The sequence below is a fragment of the Magallana gigas genome, chromosome 7 (genome assembly GCF_963853765.1).
Source record: "Magallana gigas chromosome 7, xbMagGiga1.1, whole genome shotgun sequence".
Taxonomy (NCBI): Eukaryota; Metazoa; Mollusca; class Bivalvia; order Ostreida; family Ostreidae; genus Magallana; species Magallana gigas.
Window position 1 is genome coordinate 6,524,156 of NC_088859.1, and position 23,741 is coordinate 6,547,896.

The window sequence follows — 23,741 nt, forward strand, 5'->3', positions numbered from 1 at the left end:
CAAGAATTGATCACATAATATATACTATAATATATAACCTTCACCTAGAGCTTCTATGAGGCAGCCCTGTTAAATATGCCCTATGATGAAGTTTACTCATAAGTCTTCATCTTCATATAAAAATTCCCAAGAAATCTAAGTCTTTATATTTTATTTCACTCTGGCTTCCAAGAATGTTTTCTTATGATGTTATGTACAAAATAAAATCAATATTACACAATGTACATAAGTTCTATGTGATGAAATTATATGTATAGTTACAGGTTTCAGTATCAAATATTCATAAATACACATACAAAATACATAGATATTCACAAGTACAGTCTTCACCTTCTCTTAAATACATTACTGACTTATACTATGAAATCCTGGTGTCTAGGCACCAAACTAAAACCATCTTTATTATTTTATTGTATAAACATCAAAATAACAAATATGAACTAGACATGTGTTACTGACTTGATATTTCATGAAATTACCATAATATATAAATGTTCAAATCCATTAACAGATGAATATTTAAAACAATGTAAACCACAATCAAATGACCACATATATCTCAGATGATTGTACATGTTGGCTGTGGTTTACGATTATGCTGTTACAATAGCTCTTCTGTAAAATCCCTGTTATGAAGGATATTCTCCCACAATTAGCTAGTTAAACCACCATTATAAATATGAGTGTAACCCCCCCCCCCCCCCCCCCCCAAAAAAAAAATCAAAGTACTGAAGAACTGACGGGAGTTGATTTTGTCGATGTTTATTTATTTTAAAATCAATGATATGTTATTTTGCATGACAAGTTTCTAATTTGAATTACGCACATTTTTATAATATGAATTTTTGGACTTTTTCGATGAGAATGTCGAGAAACCCCCATAGCAATCATGTTTAATTCAATCAAGCTACATGTATGTATCAGTAATAGAAATATTTCTCGAAAATTGTATGGATCCAAGCAATATTGAACTCTAGTCTCGTTCAACCAAACGCTCAGCTGACACCGTAAATCTCCGACAAGGATTTACGGAGACAGCCGAACGTCGAGTTGAACGAGATTATATTGAACTCTGGCGTAGGAATACTTACGAATACAAAAAATAGTCGTACCATTTAAAATCTGACTATTTTCAAGGTATTTATAGATAAGTTTCCTTGAAAAACAATGCTTTAGCATACATACATAGAATTTATCAATTTTTTTCAAGAACTAAGTCTTGTCAGCAGCAATGATTTGTGCTGAGGTCCAAACACTGTTTCACTTTCGGTTTGTCTGAGTAACTGCATAGGAGAGTTGATTAAAATCAACTCCCAAAAAGGAAGAAAAAAACTAATGAAATCACCAAGTTTAACTACACAAAGGCATGTATCATCTGAGTAGGTAGTGAGATGGCCATTCAATTTTTTTTCCAAACAATTCAAAGGTATTCATGGATATCTATCTTCAAATAATTCTTATTTTCAGTGTAATGCATTGTTATGACATTTAGGGATATAATGAGTTGAAAATGACAGATAAATTTAAACATATGTAATTTCAAAATCTAACCACCTTTTGACCACACTTCAGAGGGAACGCAAAAATAATACATGTGTTGAAATTAAAAATAGAGTTGCTGACAAAGCATAAATAAAACCTGAAAGACATCTGCTTTGAAACTGTATACATGAACAAGGTAATACAGGGTAATTCAAAAATAGAAAGCAGTCAGGGTAGACATCAGCACCTTTTAGATGATCTGGGAGTTTTCATAAGAAAAAACAAAGAACTTAAAACAATGCATTTAAATCATGTCATTTATCAAATCACATGCTGTTTAAAATGCAAGATACACATTTTTTAAAAATATTGAATACATATAATCATCATTTTGTTAAAACAAAAAAAAAAGTGAAATAAACTACATGTATTATAAGCTTTAATTAATATAAAAAACTAAAAACTTCCTGACACAAATAGGAAATCAATATAAATGACACTAGCTGTAAATATTCAACATTGCAGTATGACGTGGTCCCTACATGTAGGTAGTCATCTTCAAAAGCAAGAACTGAAGCTTTCCACAAAGTACTGATAATAACTGCTTGTGTATCATTAATCTGCTATGTCTGTGCTGTACCAAGAGCACATATATGTAAATGTAGTAAAATGAACAGATAAAACAATGCTTCTCTACTGAATAGTGTGATCATAATATTACACAGCAGGAGTTGGTCTTCCTTGCCTGTAGAAAAAAGAGAGTAAATTATGAATTTGTAGAGAACAGAGCAAATAATGAAATTTATCTAAATGTGGAAAAACACAGTAAGTCTCTAAGCTTTGTTTGAGAGACTTTAAAAAATTAAATAGATACATGTAATTTAACAGCATGCGTGATAAGTGCTTTTTTCCTGAGACAAGATTTGAATTAATTGTGATTATTGAAATAAATTTATAAAAGATTAATTAAATGGTAGGTACTATGTTTTCACCTTAAAACTTGACCTTAGGAAACCTGTGACAATATCCCTAATCGACAGCATGTCACAACATAGAGATTTATGTGTTTTATGAAATTGTTTAATTTCTAAATCTGAAGCTTAGCGAATATGACATCATACTACTGAACCTCAAATTCCAAGTTCTAATACAACCATAACTTGTTTTCATTAATGATGATAAAATAATGAAATTCACCCCCCCCCCCCAAAAAAAAAAAAGAAAAAGAAAAAAAACCTTTTTTCTATCATTTTCAAGTTGTGCTAATGCTGGAGTGTAAATTCTTTAAAAAAAAAAAAACCACACTTAAAGTTTGAACTAATTTGAAAGACTTATTCCGAAAGTGTGGATGACCAGCTTTTAAGAAATAATATAAGAAATGTAGGCAAACTTACTACTTGGAAAAGAGCTTTGGCCTGCATGCTGAGTCTATCCGACTTGTCCACCATATCTTCGAGCTTCTCCCCCCGCTTCAGAAACTTCTCTATCGTGTCGTACTGTCAAAATGTCATCATGAAATATCAATATAGCATTGAAATCATTAAATACTTGCATACATTAAATGTTTCTGAATGTGTAACGTTGGTACACCTTTATCCATACCTTTCATAGAAATACTAGTAAAGTACTACAGTAATGCTTCTTTAATCATTACTTGGACGAATCCATTGCATTACAAACTCAAAAACAGATATCTTTATTCACTGATCCACTGCTAAATGAAAATACTTTTGATTTGTATCAAAATTAATATTAACTTATTCTGCAAAGGATTGCTTGTGCAAGGGAGTGTTAACTACAATGGTCATTTTCTTGAATGAATTAAATCACCTACCAGAATAATTTTTGTTTCATCCAATTCACTCTGAATTTTGGTCATTGAATCTGCTTGCTTGGGATCCTGGTATTTCTGAAGGTAATCGGCTAACTCTCCATACACTATCCTACTTAAAAGGAATAAACCTAATCAATACTTAAATATCCGTATAAAATCAATATATTCTAGTGCCTTATTCATTCAGAAATGCTTCTTCTTATACAAACATGCAATTTCATAAAAATAATCCCAATTTTCATGGGACAGGAAATTGGTGCATTAATTTAAACACTCGCACAACGCCATACGCATTTAAACAATAAATATTTATACAAATATAATCATAAGAGAGAAAAGATTGCATTATTCATTGACAGAAAACCAGACAAAAACATAATTTTCTATATATTTACATCCCCTCTATTTCTTACGGAAACTTATACATGTTGTTAATTCATAGCTCTATAGAAACAGCCAGACTGAAATCTGCACGCCCCGTTTATGGATTGGTCGAAATTTACAGCGGCTGAAGCTGACAAGAAACTGACAGGACAGAAATTGATACGCCCTGTTTATCGATTGGTCGAAACCTACAGCGACCCCAAAAAAAAAAAATCGAGAACTGCACGAAATAATCATGGTGATGTCAGACTCAAAGTATCACAGGAGACGATTTGGCTGTTTCTTTTAACTAACGTACTTATGTACATTAACAGTAAATAAATGAATTTTACTTACTTTTCATAATCAATCCATTCATTAGCTAAATGAAAGATGTTAAAATAAAATGCTTTCTTTGGTGATTCATCCGAGTTATGAAGGTATCGATCATTGCAAACAATATTTACATAACCCGCTAACGCTAACGCGGGTTATATGTTTTTTTCTGCAATGTGACAACCTTCATATCTCAAATGAATCACCAAAGAAAGCATTTTATTGTTTAATTGAAAACATGTCAATGAAAAACCACATGAGATGCGGTAAACCATAAATATTAAAGCATCATGCAAATGCCAATGCTTCAAACTTCATACTTGGAACAGTATCAATGCACTCTGCAAAACAACTACCGGTATATCACAGATATAAGTACCTGTGATAAATAACCCGATATCATAGAAATAAGAAGTCTTTAAATTAGCCTAAGGGAGAGAATGACAAAGGTGACAAATCTTAACATCATGACAGCTCTCCCATTTTTTGGTCAAACTTTTTTTTTATTTTCAAAATTCACCTTAAACATATTAAATAACAACCATAACTTTAAACTGAACACCCATTTACCTCTGATTAGCTGTTGGCCACTGTGACTTAGGAACTTTACCTGTAAATTCTTCCAGAACCTATTAAATACATTAAAAGCATTAATACATACATGTTCTACATAATTGTATAATACCACATCTGAGGAGAAAAATGCCTATGTAGTTTATGTACCTGGATATTTTAGGATAAACTATAAATTTACAATAATCTTCATTTCCCAACAATTATTTATACATACTGTAGATTCCCAATTTTATGTAATTACTTAATTCTGCCGATTTGTATCAAACCCCATGGATATACATGTAATATCAGGATCACCAAAACTTTTCTAATAATTCCATATAGTTCAGGACTGTTAAAAAATGAAAGCCAGCTAGATTATATAAAATCCTAAAGGGTTCCTTCTTGTGATTTACCATAAAAATTATTCGCGTTTAATTAAATGTCAATTGGTATTGTTATACTTTCATGTTAAATACTGAAATCTGATTGGTTAAGACGCAGTTAATAATATTTTCTATTACCCTCAGCGTTAGTAACGCCCTTAGCAACGGGTAACATTAAAAAATGTTAAATGCGCGAAAATTATGCGCGTACGGTTCGCTGTAGAATTCACGTTATTCCTATATAAAAGCAGTAAAATTTTCTTAAAAAGACATTCAGTATAACAAAATAAATAGTGCCTTTTTGGGAGGATAACAGTTGAAATTGACACCCCTCGAAAACCATTGTCAACCTCCGCTTCGCGTCGGTTGACAATGGTTTTCTCGGGGTGTCAATTTCAACTGTTACCCTCCCAAACAGGCACTATTTATATATTATAACATTGTTACTTTAAATAAATATAAGATTTTATAAAGCTTTCAGGTGGTTTCCTGCAGTTTTGTAAAAGGATAGACTTTAATTCAATGTTCTAACATACCTTATTGATAAGAGTGTGGGCCACTCTCTGTGGGTATTCATGATCTGCAATCACTAATCCCGTTAGACAATCACTTCTGACATATACGTGGCAAATGTACTCTGAAAAATATTTAATACAACATCATTGTGGTACGTAATCTTAATTGTTGATGTCTTAAGACTCTCAATACATATGAAGCCATTAAACTTTGATATATTCATATCTTCTTTCTTCAAATTAAAATTTTCTATCTACATTTAAAAAGTTATATGTTATTCTCCAAAAAATTCAAAAATGGTTGAAGATCTCCCATTTTTTGTGTTTAAATACAGAAATCGTATTAAGAGGGGTGTGCGGCCATCTTCAATGATCTTGTAAACATTTCTTGAACTGGTTTATTCTGGCCGAAACTGCATGAGCAGAAGTGTTGCCAACAGATATAAAAGCAATAAATATGAAGTCCTACATATCATTTTGTTTGAAAAGTATGCATACAAGATCAGAACAATGCCCTTTCAATAACTTAAAACAGCTGTCGAACTGCGCTGCAACAGACTTATTTTGAAGAATTAAACATTTTAAAAAATATGAAGGAGGTTTATTGGTGTCCTCTTTACAACCGTTTGTTGAGAAAAAGGTCTAAGCTTGCTTGTTTAAGTTGTAACTTTGTCTCAAAGTAAGGTACCCTGTTCTTAAAATGGACCTCAAAAACCACAAGATATATTTGTCCGTGTCTATGGAGGTACGTTGCAGATATATTTTCATTGCAATATGTATACTTTGATTTAGACAATCACTTTTGGGGGCCCCGTCCCCTAAAATCTCCATATAACACACATGGGACAGATATAGAGATGTATATAAAATTCAAAACGTATTGTTTTGAATTGACATTAATTTTTTTCTATGAAAATATAACGTTAATGTGTTTCCATAGACACAGGAGTACTAAGTTTAGACTGGATTTTTCTTGTTCTAAAAATAGATCCCATGCCGACTGATATAAATAGGGTACCCTATGATGAGCCAAAGTTACAACTTAAATGAGCAAAATTCAAATTTTTCCTTAACAAATGGTTGTAGAGAGGACACCAATGAACCCCCTTCATATTTTTTCAGATTTTTAAATCTTAAAAATAAGTCTTTAGCTGTGCAGTTCGGCAGCTGTTCTGAGTGATTATAAAGGCGTTGTCCTGTTCTTGTATGCATATTTTTCAAACAAAATGATATGTAGGACTTCATATTTATTGTTTTTACATCTTTTTGGCCACATATTTGGCTACTTTCGGGTAGAAACAAGCCAGTTTAAAGAATGTTTACATTCTTATCCTCAAATGTATTAATACAAGATGGCCGCACATCACCCTTAAGTGAGTGAAATAAGAAATGAGCCTTGACCAAACCGTGTTCCTTCACAGATGCTCTAGATCCAACCATTGTTCTCTCTGCCACAATTTGACATGTGAAGTCCATAAATTCTTTTACACTGTTAAAATAAGAAACAATACTATATCATGCATAACCCATTAACCCACCCCTAAAATAAAGACATAAATGAAATTTCTGAATTTCAACTATTTTTTTTCTCCGTACTGAACATTTCTGTATAAATTAATATTAGTGACTGTAGAAGATATTAAACTCCATGATTTGTATATTGTTCTTATTAACATTATTTACATATAATGGCATAATTTAATATTCTCACAACAATCTGCAAGCACCGATTCATAAAATATCCACACATGAAAAATATGTGTACCTAGATCTTTGAAAATATCCAAATGATGATAATTCATGTGCTGAGGCCAAGGGGTTCACTTTTGTCTCCCCTTTATGAAGAACGGCTATGCAGTAAAGCTTCATGGTGGCTTGATCCTTTCAGATAAATATTGTACTCAACTGATGTCTAAATCTGAAAATACGATAAGTATGAAAATATCATGAGAAAGACTGTCAATTCTATGGTGGCATATCTCTGCCCCTTGTGTGCAAGTTTTTTTTCTATCAAATATGTCGACATGCAAGATAGATATGTTGACATGCAAGATAGTTATGTCAACATGCAACATAGCTATGTTGACATGCAAGAAAATTACAATCAAATAAAAATTATAAAAAATTTCAAAAAATCTTAAATATTGCCCACATGTGACATCCAAGATGCTAGATGCTACTTATTTATGTCGACATGCAACTTATTTATGTTGACATGCAAGATAAATATGTTGACATGCAACTTATTTATGTCAACATGCAACTTTGTTATGTTCACATGCTACTTATTTATGTTGACATGCAACTTAGTTATGATGACATGCGAGATAAATATGTTGACATGCAACTTAGTTATGTTGACATGCTACTTATTTATGTCGACATGCAACTTAATTATGTTAACATGCGACCTCCGTATGTCGACATGCAACTTATTTATGTCGACATGCAACTTAGTTATGTTAACATGCAAGATAAATATGTTAACATGCAAGATAAATATGTCGACATGCAAGATAAATATGTTGACATGCAACATACTTATGTCAACATGCAACTTAGTTATGTTGACATGCAACTTATTTATGTTGACATGCAACTTATTTATGTCAATATGCAACTTTTTCATTCTTGCATGCTGCTCGTTTGAAAGAGGGTATAGTTTAATCAAATCTGTGGTTGCAGTGATAGAGAAACTAACATTTTGGGACGTCATCGATCGTGTCTCTCCCACAACCGACAAGGTAAAACTCTTGTTTTAGATCTAATATAAAACTGATATTTGATGTAATGAAGATCTTTTGATTGAGCAATCTGGTCTTTTTTTAATCCTACCTGATTATTATTCTTGGTGTTAATTTCTCTTTTGGTCAGTGTCTAATTCTTAAATGATATGAGTACTTCTTGTAGCCATTATATATATATAATATAACAGCGCTTTTAGTACTTCACTACCTTACATGTTAATTTTATTTAAATTGAAAATTTTTGATATAATAATAAAACGCTTGCAAGCCAAATCGTGGTATACTAGTATTTATAGAATTACTTAATAGTTTGATGTACATTTACACATGTAGAAACCAAAACAAAAAATTCACTGGGTATAAAGTGTGTGTTTTATTTTACTTTTTTCAGCAAAAAAATAAAGATACAATGGGTGAAAATATCTATACACCTGCTATGGCTCAACGTTTGGTTGTGGACGGACTACCCCTCAGTAGAAATGATATGATTGCTGTTTATTACCACTCTGGTTATACTATTCAGGAAATCATTGGATTTCTTGCGAGCAGACATAACACTGCTTTAAGTGCGAGACAAATTCATCGAGTTTTAAGGGAAATGAATCTAACGAGACGAAATAACCAGCCACGTTTGGAGGACATTGTAACGGCTATTTTACATGAACTTTCAGGCTCGGGCGGTGACATTGGCTATAGAGGAATGAGGAGACGTCTGCTAGTCGACCATGACCTCAATGTGTCTTGTGAATTGGTGCGCCTTGCATTAACTGTTTTGGACGCAGAAGGTGTAATAAGACGTAGACAACGTCGTCTTCAGCGTAGAAGGTACATTAACGAAGGGCCCAATTTTTGTGTTCATCTAGATGGCTGGGACAAATTGAAACCATTTGGAATTTCCATTCATGGTTGTGTAGATGGCTTTTCAAGACGTATTCTCTGGCTTAGAGCTTGCAATTCTAACAAAAACCCTGAATATATATCCAGATTTTATATAGACTATATCAAAGAAATAAACGGGGTTCCTGTGGTCGTATACGCGGACAGAGGTACTGAGAACTGCATAGTTCGAGATTTGCAATACGCTTTGCGATGGAATCACCAGGATCCTCTGCAAGGACTATCAAGTTTTAGGTATGGATCGTCATATAGAAATACAAGAATAGAGCGATTTTGGCGGTGTTTACGGGAAATGTGTGGCAATTTTTGGATAAATTACTTTAAGGATATGGATAATCTGGGTGTTTTTGACACATCCGATGTAGTTCACCTAGAGTGTGCTAGGTATTGTTTCTTACCAATTATCAACAGGGAATTGTACAGAGTTATACAGCATTGGAATGAACACACAATTAGAAGAAACCGCAATGCAGATTGTCCGTCTGGAAAACCAGATGTTATGTATTTTCAGCCCGAAATTTACCAAACAAGAGATTATAAAATGCCTATACCTGGTAATCTGAATGGCATAGAACAAGAATATTGTGCCTACCCTCCTGCAAATGGTGTTTCGATGGAATTTGAAGTTATTGGTACTCAAATAAGAATTGAAAACGGTTTGAATTACCCACCAAACACAGTAGAAGAAGCAACAGAACTCTTTATCCGTATAACAAACTATGTAGATCGCTTATAAATTACATGTATATACATAGATTTGACTCATGTGGTTATAAGGAGGTATCTTTTTCGTATGTTATAAATATTGTTTGATAAAGGAATTAGAAATTGTATCTTTGTGAAGATTTTTTATTTAATTGCAAATTCGAAGTACTAGTAAAGTAGGACAAACTTGTAATTTAAGGTTAAAAATTTTTAAAAAAAAGTTCCTTTTTAAATGAACATGTCATAGATAATGCATTGTTAATAATAAAATCTCTAGATCTATTCTCCCTCATTCAGAACATACCTACTTGACATTAAAAAGGACATAGTTAGATTTTGGTCACACTTTATATTACCATTTTTATTGTTCAAAATATTAAATTAATTTACTGCGCTTTGCCTTTATATCTTGAAATTGTTCAAGAAGAACATCACTGAATTCATGAATGCTATGTTATATATAATTGAGATGGTGACCATCTCAAAGGGCCCCGCTCAAATATGGACAAATAATAGAATAAAAAGTATTTCACAGCATTTTGCTTCGACATTGACCTGTAACTTAAAAATTGTCCTGTTTTTATTATTCCAGTCTCATTACCCTTACCTTAAGCATTTATTTTTGGTTCTGAATAAGATTAAGCAAATAGAAAATATTATTCAAGGTCAGAGTACATCCTTTAATCACAAAAACTATGTGGGTGAAATATGAGCCAGACTGGACGAAAAGAAGAAAAGATGTGCTTCGGACAAAGATTTTTCATTTGTTTACAATTCTGCTATAACCTTGATCTTAGAACATAGTTTAAGGTCACTGTATACCCTTAAATGAGACCTCGGATGGACAGATGGACGGACGGACACACCAATTACGATAGACCGCCCGCAGAGAGAGGCCCTAAAATGTTTCATAGTCTACAGTCACGTTTCTCAATCGCCATGACATTTCATCTAAGGAAATGCATATATACCTTGTTGTCCACCTAACATTAGAGAAAATTATTTAAACTGCAACATCAGATTTAATGAATTTTCGGTCATAAACATCAACTTTACCAATGTAAAAAGACCCAAGATACGTGCCTCATTGCACATTGTCTTGGGTAGTAACAAATCTGCAGGCACGCACAATTGTTCAAAGTTATGTATCACACAATTTCTTTTGCATTCAAATTTAATCATTTGATTCAAAATTTTACCATTTTTAAAATCGGTCATATTTCAAAAAAGTATTTATCCAAAATGAAATCACAAATTGATCATATTGCCTGTGAATTTTTTGCCATTCCTGGGTCTTCTGGCACTTGCATCGATTTGTGATTTCACTTTGGTTATTTACTTTTTAAAAATTACACGCACACTACTGCTTCAGTGCGATAATAATCCGATAATTTAAAGTCAATATCATAATTTTAGGAGTGTAAATGAAGGCATATCAATGCACGGAACAGATCTATGCATAATTCATTGAATGAAATTTTTTTTTACAGATTTGGAAGCACAACTCATTAAAAAAAATCAAACATGGGTTATTAAGATTTATTTAAAAAAAAATTAAATGTTGCTTAACTATGATAAATTACAAGACTAACTGAAATAAAATACAAAAAAATGTGTTTGTTTTTTTACATTAATTTGCTAATTGGACTACTACAACCAAATAAAAAAAAATGGCAATATGGGGAAAAAATTAAAATTAATGACAATAAATCATACCAGATCACTTAGATATATCTTCAAGTGTCTTGATAAAAAAAATCAACTATTTATTTATGTTGAGGTAAACAAGCAAAAAAATTAATAATAATTGAAAATCATAAAAAATAGCTTAATTGTTTAAGCTATATGAGTCATTATAAACTGTTACTGGTTGCAGTCACTTGACTATAAACAATAATCATGAGTCCTTAACTTAACCTGTATATCAAAACTGTCTTCATAATTCATATAATGATCCATAGACATGCACTGTACCAGTATGAAATTTGCATACAGGTTAAAGGAAAGCTGATGAATTCCATGGCAACCAAGAGCATAAGGGGAGGGGGTTGCTAAAATTGGTGCTAGATTTATTAACAATAGAAGCTAAAAAAATTAGGTTTAGAAAAAACTTTTCAAATAATCCTTGAAACAATTCTTTTCTTTTTAAAATTATCAACTTTACATATTAAAAGCATGAACAGTATGTGCCAGTTTGGTAAAAATTTGACAAAATATGCATTAAAATTTCAACATCCTTTGTTTCTACATTTATGTGAATTGAAAAGCAATCCATAGCAAAGCTAGCACATGATGGAATCTTTTATTCACCAAAACACTATGCAATATGAAAAAAATGCATAAATGCATAAAGATGTTATAAAGAGGCTCTCCTTTTCCTATCAAAAAGATCACAACCTTACTGCTTATACTCTCAATATTTTATGTCCAAAAATTTCAAACATGATACATGTATTTCCTAATCAAATTGTATAGCGTTCTATACAGTCTACATATAAATGTAAAATATTGTTTTGCTCAAATTCATAATAAAAAATTTAAACAAGAGCATATTAGCTCATTTTTGGAGAAGCTAATATTTTTTCTGTTGTCATAGCAGTAAGTTAAGTTTTTTTATTTCGAGTTATAATTTTTTTCTCTCTTCAAATCTGAATTTCAGAGATTGTGAATCTAGAATATTAGTACAACCTCAACAGTATATTAAAGTAAATTTTGCTTGTATATTTCAACCACAATTAAACTCTATTTGCTTGACATTATTTAGCCTAAACAATTGAAATTCAGTCAATTTTTTTTTAACATCTACACTTAATCTAATAAAAGAGTTTTGAAGTTGATGTAAACGACTCTCTGCAGATGTGGCACTGACTACCCCGCTCCTCCAGTTCAGCAGTACACACTGCACAAGCGATGTGGCCGCATGGTACAAAAAATGTATCGCAGAACCGATCTGTACATATTGTGCAGGTTGGGACTTGTGGCATTCTCAACACCTAGAGATAAATATAAATATTCATAACATAACTGGACCAGTTAAGTCTGTTATCAGTACAAATTTACCAAGTTAAACATTTAAAATGAACAAAATATCTGTGAGCTATCTTTCACTCACTAGTGATATCCCCGCTCTGATTTGAATATACAACATCAGCAAAGTCGTCATTTAACAGAAATTTAACCCCTAATCATTACGTACAAAAATGGATCCCATTATATGGCATACGTACCTAAACAAAGTGTGTTTTGAAATTTCAAACATCTGTGACTATTAGTTGTTCACATGAGAAATCTGACGAAAATTTGTATGAAAAGGATGACTGCACTTAAGTACTAGTGCATGCAATATTTGCAAGAAAATAAACTGTTGAAAGAAGAATTTTTCTTTCAATTGCAGAAATTGTCAACACCCAAACTGCAACTTTACGTAATTGCGTTAAATAAAAGTATATTGTTACCAATTACGAATTTGTTTTCAAAGGTGGGGGTCTTCATGATTTCTTGAATCTCCATAATTATGATATTAAATGAGGACAACCATTTTTATAAATAATTCATACAAAGTCAGGACATGTTTGTCTATTGTTCTCCGTTAAACAGTAGTTGTATACCAAGGGTATTTGCATTATCTAAATTGTGTTAAAGGGAGATTAATCATAGACAAACATGCTCTCATGAGAAAAAACTGCTTCATCTTACTTTTGTTTTCTCTGTTGTAACCTGTAGGAAAAATACATGATTTCTCACCTCAGTTAACTTTGTGAATACTAGTACAAAATTATATCACATGATGTGTAAGGTAGCATGGTATTTGCTCACTATATAGGATAATGAACACAACAGAAGCAACCAAAAGAGACCCAAAACCCAGCACTAAGTGCAGTCATCCTTTAAGCTAAAGATAAACAAAATCGTCATTTAAGTTGACTGCTTATTGGTTCAAATAAGGATACAACAATATGGCATATTTGTTACGCACAGACACACAGACCAAGAGACACACACATAAGGGTAAAACAATTTATTTCCTATGTAGCTTCATTTGATAGGCTAATAAGCCAGGTGTAAATTTCCAGACACCGGCCATACTCGAGACGGAGGAAAAAAAAGACATGACATCATAATGCATTAAATGTGACATCACAATGCATCAAATTGAAATGCGTAAATGGCATACCTTAAAAGTGTATAACACCCTTGATTGGACATAGGAAATAGATTAATTTGATTTACATAGCTGGAAAATAAATTCTTTATAGTCAGGGACAATCAAGGCCGGTTGTATGGGGATTTACCCCGAGTTGGTACCTGATACACCCTTTGGCCTCAGGGTGTATGGAACACAACCCAGGGTGATTCCCTGTACACCTTGATTGAACGTAGATAACAAATAATATACCCCCTCTCTTTTGGAGCTGGGGTATAATGTTATGCTACATTGCAGTTTTAATGAAGTTAAAAGAATACTTACAACAGGAGATTGAAGATCAGGAAGATCCCAACTGTTTTCTTCATCCTGTGAGGGTGAATAAAAGCAAGACACTTTTTATGAGTTCCTAAACTTTTTCCATTTAATTTTAAGATACTAGATGATGCACTTAAATGTTATGAATATTTTTCCACTTCCTTTACAAAATTTGGATTGTGAAAATATTTAGCTATAGCTATGTGTAGTAGCAATATTTTATTGGATTAAATGGACCACTTGGATGTCATCAAATTTATTTGAATCATAGTTAGTACATAATATGTTCGTTCCTGGAAATTTTTATCTACAATTCTCATTGACACAAATACTGAAAAGATCCTCTTTTCAGAAAAAGGGTATGAACTTAGTTTATAGAATAATATATATGCAGTTACAAGAACAAACATCATGTGTTTTTGTTCTTGTCTGTATGTTTGTCTATAATATTTGTTTATTAAGTGAACTCTATAAAAAAGTTTCGAACTTAAATCCTAGATTTGCCAACAGAAAGACAAACTGATTTTTAATTATCCAGGTATAAATACCAATTTATTACTAATAGAACAAAAAATTAGGGTAAAAAATACTTGTTACATTTTGAATTGATTCCTGCTGATGTGGTGTTGACACTGCTGGACTGGGTGAATTAGCTGGACTTTGTGGATTCTGAGTTGAGACTCCTGGCGCATTCAGAATGGAAATGGGTGGATTAACATCCACTTCTTCCGCAAATTCCCAGCTTTCATCCTTGTATAAATAAAAAAAATAATAATTACATGTGTACATGAAAGCCACATTGCTAGTTATCTGCAAGAAACCAAATATGATTGAAATGGTCAGACCATCTTAACCATTTATTTTTTAGATATGGCCCGGTTCACCTGAGCAACATTAACCATAATAAAATCAGCTTTATAGAGTCATATACAAAATATCTGGATAATGTAGTAGAATTGATCGTGTAGTCAGTACAAAAAGGTTTTCAATTTGTCTACTTTTACTTAACATATATAGCCCCTTTTGCAACACAATGATTTTATAATCATATCACATGTCAAGCATTTTGGTTCTCAAGAAGATCTTAAACTAATGTTTTTATATATACATACAATGTACATGCATGTATATATAAACCTACATCAGATTTTGAACCCCTTGTGTACGTGTCACAAGAATTGATCAGGGGTCACATTGTAAACCATGAAGAAATAACAATATGTCAAAATGTTTGCATATCTAGGTAAATACTTGAATCATAATATTTGATGTTTTTCTAATAATTAAAAATCTTCCGTAGTGTAAAAATTCAACCCCTATTGTGTCCCTACCCTACACTCATGCATGCAGGGGTGATCATGATTTGTTTTAATTAACTTGAATCTACACAACCTGAGGATCCTTACACACAAGTTCAAAATGCAATTTTCTCAGGCCAAATGGTTTTTGACAAGAAGATTTTTTAAAAGTGTTTTCTCTATATATTTCAATGTAATACTTTGACCCCCTCCCCCAATGTGAACCCTCCCTACCCAGTTGTTCTGAAGAAGAATGTGAAAATGTAAAATGTTTACAAACAGACAGATGGGCAGATGCCTGACAAAAAGTTATTGAAAAGCTCACTTGATCTTTCAGCTCAGGTGAGCTAAAAGGGTTTGTACAAATTGAGAAAATTAGTTTCATTTGCTGTGGAATCAATAAAATTCATTATTTTTGTGGAATTCGTGGGTAGCTCTCTCCCACGAATTTAAATCCTCGACGTAAACAATCTTTAGTACTGAAACAGTAGGCTACGCATCCACGAAATTACATCCCCACAAATGAGCAAAAAAGTAATAATCCACGAAAATTGGCCCCCACGAATTTAAATGATTCCACAGTATCTTCTAAAAACTCATTTAAATCAATCTTCAATTCAGAGATAAGAAAAATTTGCAATTAGACAATATTTATACCTCATTTTCTTCATCTTTCATCTTTGATAAAAGATAGAGCCGTGGCTTAACTGTCATATTGCATGCTTTCATGGAGTTTATGTATATTTGAAGAGTGAATCCATCTTGGGGAATGGAACGGCCCTGAAAATCCCCAAGGTGGTGATCGAAATCTTCCTTCTTTCCTTTAATATTGGAACCTATAATTATATAATTGAAAAAAAGGCAGTGAATATTATGAAATGATCTACAGTCTAACACACAAATCACGATTTTTAAAAATTAACCTTGAATTATAACCAAAGCTTACATTAACTTGACTTTTCTCTCTTTCTTATTTATTTTTAATGCCCACAAACTGACAAAATTTAGTTAATTATGAAATGCCAAGTAACAATTTAATATCATCTATATGCAATAAAGTGGGTGGGTGTAATTTTACACAAACACAAAGAGAGAGAGAGAGAGAGAGAGAGAGAGAGAGAGAGAGAGAGAGAGAGAGAGAGAGAGAGAGAGAGAGATTGTTTGTTAAAATGAAGGAAAATAATTGTTGTTGATAGGTTACTGCAGTTGTTACATATAACACTTGAAGCATATACTAATGATATGGATAATTAATCTAATTATAAACTCAGAATTCACCAATTTTCTGTAAGATGTAAGTTGCACACATGCATTGATATCTGGCAGATTCAAAGATTTCTTTGAAATAATCAATTCTAAATATTGAACTAGCTACTTTACTATTATTCTAGTACTTTTTCTTTCTATAAGAATATAAATTGCAACTAAATTTCTTTTTAGTCAATATTTTTCATTCCAATATCACAATATTCTTTACATTTGATATTAATCTTTTTCTCTTACCATTTGGAAAGAAAATTTCTATCGCTCTATTTTTGATTTCCGCATATGTTGAAGCATCTGCCATTTCCACAATTCTCGTCCCCCCACCACTGGAGGTCCGCACTTGTGTAAACTTAGTACCTGTATGTAACATCCACCCAAGCTGAACTTTGTGGCACGTCATAGATGTAGACTTCTGCTTTTTCGATGGTCTCTGCTGAATTTAATTTAACTAAGTTTTTTAATTGCACAAATAATAATTTTCACTCCCTATTCACCTCCTTTTTTTAATGTAAAGTTTGAAAATTTTTCATATTAATCGCTAATCTACCAAATATCTTGGAATCCTCTTTGTTTTCACTTCTAAATAAGACATTGCTTGATACATGTTACTTCTAAATGTAAAACTTGTTAATTAAGTGTTTTAGTTGCAAGACCCTGTATTGTATGTCATTAAAATCTATTTCCATTTTTACATACATGTAGACAAGCAAAACTGTAGGAAAGCTCCATTTAAATTTAAAAACTAAAAAAAATCACTATTGATGTAATAACATTCTTACTTTCGATTGTTTTGAACGCAGTCTTTTTACTAATTCAGATAACTGTTCGCTCTTTGATGAAGGCATTCCTACAAATAAAGTAATTTTAATTATGAAAGGATTGATATCTTTTACAGTGGTTTATATATAGATATAGATACACTTGTGCATATGTATACAACATGTACATCTATGCATTAAATTATGCAATTTAAATTAAATGTAAAAAGTATAATTTGAATGTGAAACTCCTTAATTTTTAACTTTATTTTATTTCATGCATGTGCAAAGTCCTGTTAATAAAATATATTGTGCTACAAATCAATTAAGTTAATTAAGTTAATCTTTACCTTGAACACTTTCCATAATTATACCATAATCATTACTCATTTTGATAATAATATGCCAATTTTAAGTGTTTATATCCCATGATATTGAATAATGTTATGAACATTCTTTAAATCAACTGCATATTGCAATTGAAACATTATTGAGAATTCTTGAAATAAACATTTAGGAATGCATGCATGGCAGCACTCTTCCCAAGACAAGTTTTTGACTTGGGAAGATACGATTTTATGCATATTTGGAACACATCACACGTACCTGCTTCTGACCCTCCTGATGCAGTTGATAATGCTTGGGGGATGTTTAAAACTTCATCTGCTTTCAAGACATACAGTTCGTTGCTTTCAAGTTGTAGAAAAACATCTTCGTCATCTATTATACACCCATCACTTAAAACAAGTCGAATATTTCCTGTTTCTTCGCCCAATTCAAATTTTGTAATTACTGAAATTGAAAAAAGACTCGGTCATACTATTAAATAGAGTGCATATGCAGGGTTGTCTCTAAGAACCGAGGGGCGGAGAATTCCCCCGCCTAAAATGACTTAATTACCCGGCTATTATTGCATTTCAAACACAATCTAGCTATAAGCTAGACCCCCTGTCTTCTTTTACTTTTTAATTTCCTCATTCTACTTCAATTTTTAGAGACAACCCTGCACATGTACATATACAGTACTCTAGTACATATCATTATCAATAATTATTACGGTATACATCTAATTTGAAAGTAATTAATGATGAATCATTAATATATAGTGGCAAATACTAGAATGTAGTTTAGATTCAATTAAAAAAATCTAACCTTTGGTCTTTAATTCTTGAAATTTGCTGGCCCCCAACAATCGCCCCTCTGTGCGATTGTTGTTCCACACTTTAAAAACCTTTGTATTCTCCATCTAAAAGAAGTATCAATTTATGTCCTTTACTTATAAATAGGTCTTATTCAATATCCTCTCGGATGCTTTGTTAGGCCTAACTTTGCAACAACAAAAAGGGGGGGGGGGGGGGCCTAAGCTCCCCCTAATAATTTTAAAGTATTTATAATGCATATTGCTGCAAATATTTTCCCTATTTGCTTTTATTTTCATGGCAGATTGGGGGTAATTTCAACATGACTTAAAGTATTTATTAATCATATAAAAATGGTTCACACCTTGGAGAGGGGGGGGGGGGGGGGGTTGTGTTAGAATGTGGAAATATTTAACAATGTGTCTGTCAATTACTATGATATGTCTACAAAATTAAGTTTTGATTATCTTTTGTTTTTATTGAATTAGCTATTGGTCGTAACTTGGGTTTTTCTTGTTTTTTAGAAATAATTCGAAATCTGGGTACGAAATGACATGGGTTCAAGTAGGGCAGACTACGATTTGAGATGAAACCTGAAAAACGAAAGTAGAAGAAAAAAATCGTGTTTGGTGTTTTCAAAAAGTAATCTGAAAGCAAGCTCAATTAAAATAAATTATGTTATTTGAATAACAATGAAATAAAGCTGCTTAATTGTTGAAACACGATTTTTTTGGTCCAATCAGATGTCCTGAAATTTATTTGATCGGATCTAATGCATCTGTTGAAAGTTGTAGGAAACCGAAATTTGTTTTCTTAATTTAGAGTTCAGTTTTTCATCAAAAACACACTTAATAAGTCTGAATGTATTTATCACTCTTTAAACAAAGTTGATAGATTATCACCAAACGTGAAGTTTGTACGAGATCCAAATTGAACATGGAAGCCGTAGATGTCACTGCGCGTGTAGTGATCCTTTTTTCCTCCATCTTGGAAAAGTTTTTGTACTTCATCATGTTCATTATAAGTGCATGGGTATAGAATGTAATTTCAATATTTGGGCATATGTACAAGTGTTATCTGTAGGGAGAGCTTCGCTCTCACGGGCCCGTGAGAGGGCTTCGTCATTTACGAATAAATTAGGCTATATTTTCAACTTATCATCTACTTTTTTCTTCTTGTTAATAACCTTAACACGCAGACTCAAAATTATCTGGGTGAAATATCATGTAGGCTTAAAAACACATAACGTTTGCCAAGTCAAAATATATCATATACAGAAGTGAAAAAGATCAAACTACTATTGTGGTAATAAGAATATAAGCTTAAGTTGAATAAAATTACTTACGACAGTCCCATATAACATGCATTCACGAGCGTAAAGCGAAATAAATTATAACATCAAGATTGGTGGTTGGTAGAGAGTAAAATTCCGATCAGTTACGTTGGATGGAGTTCTTTGATGGATAACAATGTGAATAAATATTTTTATGATTTTTTTTTATATTTAAAAAAATATCTTAATATAGGTCTACGATTAGGCCTAATGACAGGTGTCGGAATTTGAAACCACTTAATTTTGTTTAAAAAATATACTCAGCACTGGCGTCGGAAGCAAATTGAAAGTGGGGGGGGGGGGCTAGACTAATCCTCAGGAATTTTGAGAAAAAAGTAATTCCCAAAATCATGGAAATCCTAATCCGGGGGGGGGGGGGGGGTATACCTATTTTTTTTTTCCAAAATCATGAAATTCCTAATCCGGGGGGGGGGGGGGGGGGGGGGGGGCTAGCATGCTTCTGAATCTAACTTCTCAATCCTTCAAGGTAAATTTAGGAACAATACTCTTTCCTGCCAGAAAAAGTGGGGGGGCTGAACCCTCTATCATGCTATGTTTCTAATGGTTAGGTATAGCTTTGCAAAAAAAGTTGGGGGGGGGGGGGGGGGCTAAGCCCCCCCCCCTAGCCCCCCCCCCCCCCCCGGTTCCGACGCCTATGCTCAGTTGTATATATATAATGGTGTACTCATGTCCCTAATGCGAGGGTATTCGACATATAAGCTTATAGCTTATGCTAGTTTTTATAAATTTATATTTTTACAAACTAAAATTTTACTAATGAACAAAGGTCCACTCCACATTCGTTTTTTGAAATCAATGAAGGAAATATGGTTTTGAGTTAAGTATTTCACTTACAAAATCGATTAAAAAGGAAGTCATTGCACACATGACAAAATAGGGGTAAAGGGTCAGTGGAAATAATAATGTATTTTACATTAATAACTATTAAAATGTACTGTTTAAAATATAAACTATCGAGATCGAGTTATCGACTATAGCTATTGTACGGACCAAAATAAATAAAATCACATACCTTGTGCTAAGCTTGTCACATGGATTTAGGCGGCAATTAACTTCAGCAGACTTCGTACGTCTTCTCTTTGGCGGTTGCAGATCAACATATTTATCGCGCATGTCTACATAAATAAGTTGCATGTAAACATATTTATCTCGCATGTTAACATAAATAAGTAGCATGTTAACATAACAAAGTTGCATGTTGACATAAATAAGTTGCATGTCTACATATTTATCTTGCATGTCAACATAACTAAGTTGCATGTCAACATAACTAAGTTGCATGTTGACATATTTATCTCGCATGTCAATATAACTAAGTTGCATGTCGACATAAATAAGTTGCATGTCAACATAAACAAGTTGCATGTCAACATATTTATCTTGCATGTCAACATAAATAAGTAGCATGTTAACATAACAAAGTTGCATGTCGACATAAATAAGTTGCATGTCAACATAATTATCTTGCATGTCAACATATATAAGTTGCATGTCGACATAAATAAGTAGCATCTAGCATCTTGGATGTCACATGTGGGCAATATTTAAGATTTTTTGAAATTTTTTATAATTCTTACTTGATTGTAATTTTCTTGCATGTCAACATAGTTATGTTGCATGTTGACATAACTATCTTGCATGTCAACATATTTATCTTGCATGTCAACATATTTGATAGAAATATAACTTGCACACAAGGGGCAGAGATATGCCACCATACAATTCAATACCAATTTCACCTTAAATAAAATTAGTAATTAATACTACAAATCTACATGTCAGATGATGTTTACATGTTTGGCCTTACACCGGTAGTTCCTTTTCTCACCACCACCTAATTTTTTAAATTCAACTGTGACACTTAAAATAGGTGAGAACTACATAGCACACGACCAGAATTGGTCCTATATTCTCTGTCCCACTTTACCATGCATTACCTTTTTGACAATATTTAATGAAAATACACATACCTGTCAAAGAGTTGCAATTGAAATTGGTGTAATGGAAAACTCAGAGATATCTTCAAAATATCATCACCCGAAGAAATTAGCAAAAGTTGAAAGCCAATTTCTTATGAAGATTTATGAAGGCAAAATCTGACATATCTTCAATACTTGTTCTCGGACACCTGGCACATTTGTCCTGAACTTATCATCCCAGTTTTTTGTTTTTTTGTTTTTTTGTTCCGAGCCATGAGCAATGCAAATTCTTTACAAGACTTTTCGTAGTTAGCCACATTCTTTAACCAGATAAGATAGAGGGGGTGTTCCACGGGAGAAATCTTGTGATTTTCATTCTTGGTAATCAATATCGACCACTCAAACTCTGATGTTTTTATGAGTATATGTATAACAATTTAGAACATTGTGCTGCATAAACATCTTGGAACATCTAGTATATAGGTCAGTATAGTCAATTGATAAACCTGCTTTTCCTATACAGGTAATATGGAAACCTCCATAGTGTGACGTACTTCCTAGCTATTGAAATATGCATATATCGGGTATTCAAACAATAAAATGCTTTCTTTGATGATTCATGCGGGTTATGAAGGTAGCGACATTGCAGAAAAATACATAACCCGCGTTAGCGGGTCGCTTGTACATGGTCGCTTCCTGTATCAGCCCCTTTCAATTAATTAATTAAACATACAAAAAAAAACAACTTTGAAAATTAAAAATCTCGAGACGTCTTTAAGAAAAGGGGTGGGGGTGGGTTGTGGGTTAATACAGTGTATGCAGGTACGTAGCATCGGGGTGGGGGGGGGGGGCTTTTTGCGCAACAAAGATTTTTCAGAATTTACATACAAAAAATTGAATTAACGTGGATAACATGGAGTTGCCCCCTCCCTCTTTATGGGACCATGTAAAAAATTGAATTTAAAATAAGGAAAAAAACAGTAAAAGGTGTTTTGACAAAGTCCGTCGAATTCTCTTGACTAGCAATTAATATTATCTTTGCTATCTTCCGCCACGAAGTAAAAAGGGAAATTAATTAAAAATAAGATTTTGAACATTATTGAAACTGATTATGAAAATTATTCATTTAATTATTGAAATTACACATTTTTTATATTTAATTTAGCCTGAACAAATATAATTCCAGGAAGATAAGCAGCTCCTCAACATATCAAATTAAGTACCCGGTATCTAAAAATGGCTTTAAAAAATCTTTTACAACAAACTTATCAGAAATTAGAGCACGATTTGGAAAACGCACGTTGCGGACATCGTAACATGGCTGCCTTAACAGTCATCCATTCCACAAGCTGACCGAACACATGCGCGGATCCAGAAATTTTTTCCAGGGGGGGGGGTCCGAAGGATAATTGTGTTTGCCAGGGGGGGTCCGAGGCATATTTTCGCGATAATTTTACTATGTAAATTTAATAAATTTTCATTTTCCAGGGGGGGTCGGGACCCCCCCCCCCGACCCCCCCCTCTAGATCCGCGCATGGAACACATGATTTTATTATACAATTATTTGTCAGTTAGCTTCATTTTACAATGTAAACACCATGATCTGAGCTATAGTTTTTCAGTGAAATTAAATTTACTGCATCTTTTTACTTTTTGGTGCTGTAATTATTCCACGAAAAAAACCCAATCTCTATATTTCTGTAAAGCTTTATAAAGATTTCACAA

At 32.7% G+C, this 23,741-nt stretch overlaps 2 protein-coding genes and 1 long non-coding RNA gene across 5 annotated transcripts; 1 reads left to right on the plus strand and 2 right to left on the minus strand.

Moving 5' to 3' along the window:
- Window positions 1–704: 704 nt before the first annotated feature.
- Window positions 705–22,498, minus strand: LOC105328732 (synaptobrevin homolog YKT6). The gene is made up of 8 exons (XM_034457273.2): window positions 22,068–22,498; window positions 7,237–7,389; window positions 6,878–6,960; window positions 5,493–5,593; window positions 4,586–4,644; window positions 3,317–3,425; window positions 2,877–2,978; window positions 705–2,227 (listed from the first exon to the last, which is right to left on the minus strand). The coding sequence occupies exons 2-8, from the start codon at window positions 7,338–7,340 to the stop codon at window positions 2,192–2,194; spliced, it is 594 nt and encodes a 197-aa protein (XP_034313164.2). The 5' UTR covers window positions 7,341–7,389; window positions 22,068–22,498; the 3' UTR covers window positions 705–2,191.
- Window positions 8,746–10,042, plus strand: LOC136270197 (uncharacterized). Its single transcript, XM_066067059.1, has one exon. The coding sequence runs from the start codon at window positions 8,817–8,819 to the stop codon at window positions 9,849–9,851; it is 1,035 nt and encodes a 344-aa protein (XP_065923131.1). The 5' UTR covers window positions 8,746–8,816; the 3' UTR covers window positions 9,852–10,042.
- LOC105336716 (uncharacterized) lies at window positions 11,354–21,290 on the minus strand. 3 transcript variants are annotated; one of them, XR_004602610.2, is made up of 9 exons: window positions 21,110–21,290; window positions 18,757–18,850; window positions 18,211–18,396; window positions 17,626–17,693; window positions 17,084–17,279; window positions 16,238–16,416; window positions 14,880–15,032; window positions 14,289–14,333; window positions 11,354–12,813 (listed from the first exon to the last, which is right to left on the minus strand). It is a non-coding gene; the product is annotated as an uncharacterized lncRNA (long non-coding RNA). The 3 variants fall into 3 exon arrangements; XR_004602611.2 differs by lacking the exon at window positions 21,110–21,290 and adding an exon at window positions 20,089–20,269 and having other exon boundaries at window positions 17,084–17,276; XR_010707986.1 differs by lacking the exon at window positions 21,110–21,290 and adding an exon at window positions 20,089–20,269.
- Window positions 22,499–23,741: the final 1,243 nt, after the last annotated feature.

Excerpts from the sequence above, each read along its gene's own strand:
- LOC105328732 (XM_034457273.2), bottom strand. The coding sequence starts at position 7,340 with ATGAAGCTTTACTGCATAGCCGTTCTTCATAAAGGGGAGACAAAAGTG. Across the intron at positions 4,645-5,492 it reads CCCACACTCTTATCAATAAG|GTTCTGGAAGAATTTACAGG; the intron begins GTATGTTAGAAC and ends TGTATTTAATAG. Across the intron at positions 2,228-2,876 it reads CCAAAGCTCTTTTCCAAGTA|GCAAGGAAGACCAACTCCTG; the intron begins GTAAGTTTGCCT and ends TTTTTTCTACAG.
- LOC136270197 (XM_066067059.1), top strand. The coding sequence starts at position 8,817 with ATGAATCTAACGAGACGAAATAACCAGCCACGTTTGGAGGACATTGTA.